General features: G+C 37.8%; 1 protein-coding gene across 1 annotated transcript; it reads left to right on the top strand.

Annotated features, from left to right (window-relative positions):
* The first annotated feature begins 590 nt into the window (after positions 1–590).
* Positions 591–7,551, top strand: dmrt2a (doublesex and mab-3 related transcription factor 2a). The gene is made up of 4 exons (XM_034170797.1): positions 591–713; positions 1,280–1,659; positions 4,933–5,035; positions 5,394–7,551. The coding sequence occupies exons 2-4, from the start codon at positions 1,306–1,308 to the stop codon at positions 6,488–6,490; spliced, it is 1,554 nt and encodes a 517-aa protein (XP_034026688.1). The 5' UTR covers positions 591–713; positions 1,280–1,305; the 3' UTR covers positions 6,491–7,551.
* The last annotated feature ends 644 nt before the right edge of the window (positions 7,552–8,195 follow it).

Below are 8,195 nucleotides of genomic sequence, written 5' to 3'. Positions count from 1 at the left end.
TTTAGCGTGCTTATCATAAATTGTTTTATATATTTAAAGCTCTTTGATTTATGATGTTTTGCAATTTTTTACAGTGTGCCATATAATTGTAAATTAACAGTTCATATTTTATGATGGTATCATATTATAAAATTAGAGGCTGTTTGCGTTTTTATGAACTGGTTTGATCGAATAAGTCAAACAGAATAAGAAGACAGTCAGCTCTGGGAAATTGCATCATTTTCTAAAAAAAACTTTGCATTTCATACCCCAAATGATTGGCCAAATAAATAAATAAATAAATTGACTGATTGCAGCCACAGCTGTTAAAAGCAAATAGATTAATAAATAATAATAATAAATTATTCTTAAAACAGTCTTCTAAAAGAAAATAACTTTTCTTGTTGCGCTTCCAGTTTAAGATGGAAAATAAATAAATGTCGCCCCAGGGATTAGTAATAGTTAGCCTTTTAATTAGTTATAACGCAGTGATGCGGTTCAGTTTGCAGTAATCGCTGCGGTATCATATCCTGTAAGCCCATTGGTCAGAGGGTGTGTGGCTGCAGCCAATCAGAGGCCGTAGAGCGCCTGTTGATATGTCGGCGCTGCTCGGAGGTGAGCTGCGAGCAGTTCACGGCGCCGCGGTCACCGGACACTCCAGCTGGCGGGTCTAAGAGGACAGCGTGTGCACAGCGTGTTGGTGGGACGGCGGTACCGCAGAAAACACCCCGAAGGTAAACGGAACCGCGTTTATCGACATCTGCGGGACGAATCCGTGCTGTAAACAATAATAATGTGCGCGTCAAATACAGTGGAAACTTTTATGTGACTAATTTTAGATGACTGTTGATGATATTGCTATTATTTATTCATTAATTTACTTTTAACAAAGAAAGAAAGAAAGAAAGAAAGAAAGAAAGAAAAAACAGAATTCCCGCTTTTGGATGACAATGATCATTTTTTTTTTAAATTAATTTCAAAACTTTTAAGCATAAATAATATCAAATCAGAGCATCTGTCTTGTGTTACGGTTGTCATTTTAAAACGACAAAGATTAATTTGCAAAAGTAATTACCACTAATCCAAATAAAACGGATCAAGTGTTGTGGGAAATATATTCTAAATAAAAATAACAACCAACATTGATTAGCGATAGGGATTTTTTTTTTTAAACAGTTCTAATGATCATGAAGATTAGATCGCGTCGTCATTTCGGTTACAAACAGCTTTTATTTGCAATATCTTCCATTCAAAATTCGTATTTGTTTATTGTTAAATGTTGTTTGGTGTTTGTGCGCAGACACTGACCGGGTTGGAGGACTCGCCATGTCGGACGGTTGTGAGTTTGAAATCGACGTGGAGAGCCTGGACCCGGACCGGGAGGAGCTTCGGGACTCCTGCAGCCCCGGAGCGGCGACGCTCGGCTCCGACGAGGACGCAGACGGCAGCAGGAGCGCCGACAAGCCGGAGCGCAGCGGCCTGAGCGCCGGCGAGCAGAGGAAGCTGAGCCGGACGCCCAAGTGCGCCCGCTGCCGTAACCACGGGGTAGTGTCGTGTCTGAAGGGCCACAAGCGCTTCTGCCGCTGGAGGGACTGTCAGTGCGCAAACTGTCTGCTGGTGGTGGAGAGACAGCGGGTGATGGCTGCGCAGGTGGCGCTCAGGAGGCAGCAGGCCACCGAGGTGAGCGCCGCTGTCCGCGTGACACTCCTTTATGACGTCTGCACAACCAGTCACTTCAGTTCATTTCATTTATATAGCGCCAAATCACAACAAAGATGCAGCAAGGTGCTTTACACGAGTAAGATCTTCACCTATGATCAAGTATAATAATAAAACCTTTCCAAAAGCAACCCCAATTTACTCAGTTGTTTACATCCAGATTAAATCAGATTCAGTCCTTATAGGGCATTTATTTATTTATTTATGCCAGTAATTTGTAGTATTTCAAACAGTGCTTGAGGTAGTTTGTGGAATAAAATAAGTTTTCAGGGTGTGCCATCTGAATTTTGTTGCAAATAATTATAAGTAATAAGCTCATTTTGCTCTCATCAAACAATTCATGCTGAGAAGTTATTTCTGTTCTTATATATATATATATATATATATATATATATATAAATTATATATATATATTTATATATATATATATATATATATATATATATATATATATATATATATATATATATATATATAATTTGTCAAATTATGTAAAAAGTTTTAAAGCTAAAATACATAAGTATAAATGGGATCACTTTTAAAAATACAGCATTTGTTATCACAAATAAAACTAAACAGTTTCTTTTTTGTTGGTCTCCCATAATTTAAAAAAAAAAAAAAATCAGGCTGTACATAATCTGCATTTTACAACCATTGTCTGACTGAATGATGATCACAACTGTAATTGTGTTATCATATTCAGGGCGGCACACCTACAAAAAATAGTATTTCATCGAGATGAATGACACTTGATAATTTAGTCGTTGTGTTCATGAAACAGAAAAAAAAAATACATTTTGTTGGAAGAGGAATGATCGGACACTTCATATTTGAGTTTGTGTTCACCAACTCATAAAGCAATTTAAAAAACAAAATCAAACTACATTTTAATCAAAATTGTTGTGTTAGTGTTTATTTTTGAAGTGGTCAAGTTAAGTGGGTTTTTATTGTCATTTCAACCATATACACAGTATATAGTGAGATGAAACAGCGTTTCGCCATGGATCAAGTGGCGTTACATTTAAAATATATAAAAAAGACATTTAGGACAGCTTACATTTAGTGCAGACATACAAGCAGTGCAGTCACTACTTAAAGTAGAGCATTTAAGACAAACAAAGGACAAGCAACAAATAACAGTCAACAACAGGCAAAAGATGGCATAAGTAGACTTGTAACAGAGCACTGGTTATTGTAAGTTAAGTTCATAGTGAGGTGAAGGCGGAATATGTAGAATTCAGCAGCAGAGGAAAAGTGCAGTACTGCATTTCAGTTCAGTGTGAAAAATTAGAATCATGTATAATTGGGGGAAAACAGTTCTGCTTTCTTGAACGTAACAAAAATCCAGGTAATGCGTATATGATTTATCAAACCAAATATGTTACAGGGAAAGTTTTCTGATAAGTCTTGGCTTCAAACGTAAAGATATTTGCTCACTGTTAAGTTGATGTCCATTATGATTTTCATGAACGTGATTTAATGACAGCAAACACTCATATATAATATAATTTTTCATCCAAATTGCAGTTTTGATTTTCCAATAAAATTTTAGCATCTAAACTGAGGCTTTGATTCAATTTGGAGTTTGTGTAGTTGATGTGAATCACTGGAGTGATTTTTTTTTTTTTTTTAACCAAATGCTCCCAAAATGTAAATCAGTGTTTTTGGAAAACTTAAAATATAAAGAACCTATTCCAATCACAATTTGGCTTCTTACTACCATCAGCCTTATTGGTTAATTAGAAGTGTCTCAGTATGTCATCGCTATGGTAACATGATCATAAATTTGTGTTTGTGATATGTGTGGACTGAAAATATTTGAGCGTGCATTCTAAAATAACATACCAGATCAACGGGGATATTTAAAGATGACACCGGAGGGAAGCTTTCAGTGTGACTGTGCGCCTGTTTGTTTTCTTACATCTGTATGTTTTTCTTTATTGGACTTTAATTCTGGCAAGTTGATCATGCTGTTTTCCTTATTTTGTTTTTGTATCTTTAAAATGCAACAAATGAACTAAACCGTCATGTTTGCTGCTACAGTTATAACACAGATAAACTTATTAAATTGAACGTATTCAACATTTTTAAAGGCATCTTGAGTTTCTAATTTGATGCACCTTAAAATTAGATTATTATTATTAGTGATGTTTGTACTATTAAGGTATTGGCTTAAATTAACATGGAAAATAAACCGTAATTTTGATTTTAGTTGAGCCAAACAGCTATTATTTAAAGTAATGTTGTGCAATAAATAAATAAAATGTGTATTTATATTATACCATTAAACATGATTTGAGTTTAATTTTAAACATCCTGAAAATCCAGTCCAGTGTCACGTTTTTGTTTTCGTGCTCCTGTGACGAAATGAGTCAAATTTTTGTGACAGGGTTTTTTTAAACTCACTATTACTAACCCTACTCCACCCCCGACCCTAATCTTAACCATAACCTAATCCTAGTCCTTCCCCCCACCCTAACCATAACCACCTCGACCCCCCGCTTCACTTTTAATTTTGTGCAGCCATCACGGAATGAATTAGAATGATTTTGTGCTGCCGTGATGAAAATGAGGCGCTTTTTGTCACAATATCACAAACCGAATATTTCGTGCTGCTGAATCACGACTTGCCGGGAGACTGGGTTGACAATTCTATAACTCTTAATAAGAAATTAAAATACAACAATAAAATTTAGGGCAATTGAGAGTGCCTATTAGCAGGCCTGCAGTCTTTGACACACCCACAGACTAATGAGCAAAAGGGGGCGTGGTCAGTAGCAGCTTCTTTTAATTTAAACCAACAGGTCAATTCTTAGATAACTGATTTTTTTTCTCCCCAAGGGTGCACATTCTAAAAAATGAACCTCTATCTCAATGAGAAAAAGTGATGTAACAATTTGCATAGATTTTTTAAAAACTTATTTCAACTCAAGTTATTTCAACTTAACTAGAGAAGTCTTGTGACATTAACTCATTTGAAAGTTAAAATAACTAAACTGAAATAATAATAATAATAAAAAAATCTATGCAAATTGTTAAATCAATTTTTCTCGCTGAGACAGCAGTTCATTTTTAGAGTGCATCACCTCAGTGTCTATGAGGTATTTGTAACAACAGACTTTAATAATTTTTGAGACACCCACTGACCTCTATTAGATTGCTAAATAAGGTGGTTAATATGACATATTAAACACATTTTTATTATTTGTTATTTTTGTTTTCTTAATTTGTTAGGATAAGAAAGGACTGTCCGGGAAACAAATACCAGCCGAAAGGAGGACGATATATCATCGGCATATTCGTCCATCTACCATGCTGGCCAAAAGTATCCTCGACGGTGAGACAGCAATTCTGATGATAGGAACACATATTTTGTATCTTTGCATTTTGCTTTGGCTTCTCTTAACCATCGTAATTGTTCAGCTGTGGTGAAACTTTGTCTTTTTCCTCCTCTCTTAGCTTGTCTTGGATTTCTCCATTTCTTTTCCAATAACTGAAAGAAAGGGTGATAACTATTTTCTAACGTTTGTAAGCGTTAGCATCTTGTGGAAAGTGCATGCTTTGGAGTTTTAGAAAGGATTACAGTTCATAGCTTTGTATGTCTGTCAGTGAACATTAGTGTCAGCATGCTTGTGATCAGTTGTAATATAAACCATGTTGTACTTCACAAATCCTGAAGTCTCTTTTGATGACAGGATACCGTCCAGCACAGTCTGATCCATATTTGGGGCCCAGCCCATCTCTCCCTCCACCGCTGAGCGATCGCATGAGGAAGAGAAGGGCCTTTGCCGACAAGGAGCTGGAATCCATCATGCTGGAGCGGGAGTACAAAGAAAGAGAGCTGCGGGATAACAGCCAGCCAGCCTCACTTCTTTTCCCCAACAGCATGGTACATCATGCCGCTGAGTACAACTCCTACAAGACGGGCTACTCACCGGCCCCTCAGGTGGAGCCACAGTCCAAGGAGCTGTGTGGCTTCCTTGGCTCAAACTGCTTGGATGTGTCCATGCAGTACCCTGCTGGCTCAGCCAATGTCGAGCTCATCTCCTCCAACGTCAGCGTGGCCACCACCTACCGCCACTACCCACTGCAGCCCACCCGAAGTGGTTTCATGATATGGCCCCGCGGCACCGCCAACCTGGGTGACACCCTACTCTATCAGCAGTGCCTGTTCAATGCCACAGCAGTGCAGAACATGAAGCCAGGTGCTGTGTGGGAGCCCAAGGTGATGCCTGCTGAGAGTCAGCCTCCGGAGCAAGACGTCGCCATGGCAAAACTGGAAGGCTCCCGAGTGGCGGTACCGCAGGACTCTTTGGATTCTCACCGGGATGATCCAAAGCCTGTGGGTGTCACTCAGGTTGGGCGGAGGGAATGCTCGGCCTTCTCTCCCCCTAAGATGAGCTTTGGACAAACATTTTCCAACAACTCTCTGTCCAAACCTTCCAGCCAGGTCCTGAGCAAACTGAGCAAAGACAACACTAAACACATGCTTTCCCTCAAGCTCAACTCCTTTCATTCCCTGATCCAGCACTCTGTGAGCGAAAAAAACGGCAGCGGGGCCGGGCCGGAGATCAGAGCTCCCTACTGCAAAGAGTTGCTGGAGGAGGCCACTCACAAATTCAGAGAAGGTTCTACCAAGGATATTCAGCCTGTGAAAGTAACTGACAGGTACACCAAAGAGTTTATAACCACACCTGTGGGGACCAAGATGGCATCTGGTGATTCTTTGTCCTTCTCAGTGGAAGCCATTCTGAAACGCTCTGCGCCAGCCACGAGTCGAGCATTCCTTTAATTTCGATGAAGTGACTTCTCTTGCACTATAAGTGGCAGCTTGTTACTGCACCCAGGTCATTTCGACATGTGATTGTGGGGACAATCAGGCACTGTGTGAGAAATTGCGCCGACCAGAAACTATTTTCCACATGTAATATTTATGTATAGTATATTATATTTTACATGTGCATGTATAATAATGGAATTGCCTTGAGTATTTAAACATAATCACAATGTTTTCCTCATGTCAATAAACTTTATAAGATTGAACTCTTCCCATTAAAAAGTCTCATGTTTGTTTTTTTTATGCTCAAATTAGAACTGTGAATGTTGTATCTTAGGAAAGATGTTATCCCTCACTGAAACATCATGCATTTTGTTTTACACTTAACAAATGTAAGTTTTCTGATTATCTGATGTGATGTGCTGTTAACACGGGGAATAACGTAAGAAATCTTAACATGAATTGGTGCAAAAAATATTTTCAATCAACCGTTTATAGTTAACTGTGGTTTTATGTTAAACATCAAAGTGTCACAAATACTGAAACTGCACATGTAAATTTCGCCTTGCTATCTATCTTGCTAGCTCATTATCTATCTTGCTAGTGAGATAGCTAGCTAGATCACTACAGAGATAGATAGCTAAATAGCTAGCTAGATAATTATGGTTTGACTGTTTGTTTGAAAAAAGCTCTTGCCATAGAATTTTTAAGTTACGTATTTTTGCACTTTTCATCTTTTTCCAATACATCTGGAAAACAATAACATTCACGTAGCTTGAGAGTTATCAAGCAAATTATGTTATAACTATTTTTAAAAAGTACTTGTTTCAGAATTTAAATCAAATATTTTGTATACCTGTCACCTTTTCCAAGGTGACAAGGACAATTCATCATTTTAATTTTGTATTTTTTTGAACTGGGGCTAAGGTAATACAATTGTGTTAAAATCTATGTAGTACAAATGTCTCAAAAGATAATTCTATGCCAGTTAGGGGCTTCTTCATGTGTCTCCATCTCATTTAATTTGGCCTCACGTTCCGCTGCTGCATCCTGATCGTGAGCCTATAATTAATCATGGAAATGTTGCAACAAATGTCATGGCTATCTGTAATGTTGCTTGTCCCTCAGAGATGGAAATATGATCTCAGGCAATAAATCTGAAAACATCGTCTCAGCAGTTGAGGACACATTTATGCACTCATTCCTCTGTGCGTCCAGTATGTGTGTGCACCTGCATGTGTGAGTCCATGCTGTAGACTGCAAACATACAAGCTGAACGACGCTGACCCGTGCAATAACCAGATGAGAGACACTGCAGCATTAAAAGCAACAGCTGAAATCTCACATTTCACAGCCAAGCTGTGTTTTTGTATTTTTACTTTCTTTCTTTTGTTTGAACTTGACCTTTACCATGTTGGCTTGTAAACCCAGTGCCAGCAGAACATTTCAGACTTCTTGTTCCGGGTGTTGACATTTTGTATCACTGTATATGTGATACAGATTTTGAGTTACAATTTTTTATGCTTGTGTGAGAAATACAGAGTTTATATGTGCTTTTTAAAGTACATGCTTAGTTCTCACTTCCTTGAGTTTGACATAATGAAGTAAAAGAATAAAATTATGAAATTACATTTTATCACATCAGTAGTACTGAGATTCTACAAATAATATTTTATAATTTTATGTATTTTTGGTATGTATTTTTTGTGATATATAAAAC

The sequence above is a fragment of the Thalassophryne amazonica genome, chromosome 5, assembly GCF_902500255.1.
Source record: "Thalassophryne amazonica chromosome 5, fThaAma1.1, whole genome shotgun sequence".
Classification (NCBI taxonomy): domain Eukaryota; kingdom Metazoa; phylum Chordata; class Actinopteri; order Batrachoidiformes; family Batrachoididae; genus Thalassophryne; species Thalassophryne amazonica.
Note: the sequence above shows the minus strand (reverse complement) of the source record. Positions and strands in the feature narration are given on the sequence as shown.

What these genes read in the sequence shown, in the direction of transcription:
- dmrt2a (XM_034170797.1), top strand. Translation starts at nt 1,306, where the DNA reads ATGTCGGACGGTTGTGAGTTTGAAATCGACGTGGAGAGCCTGGACCCG. An exon ending in GGAGGCAGCAGGCCACCGAG is followed by an intron (nt 1,660 to 4,932) that starts GTGAGCGCCGCT and finishes TTAATTTGTTAG; the next exon opens with GATAAGAAAGGACTGTCCGG. An exon ending in GGCCAAAAGTATCCTCGACG is followed by an intron (nt 5,036 to 5,393) that starts GTGAGACAGCAA and finishes TTTTGATGACAG; the next exon opens with GATACCGTCCAGCACAGTCT.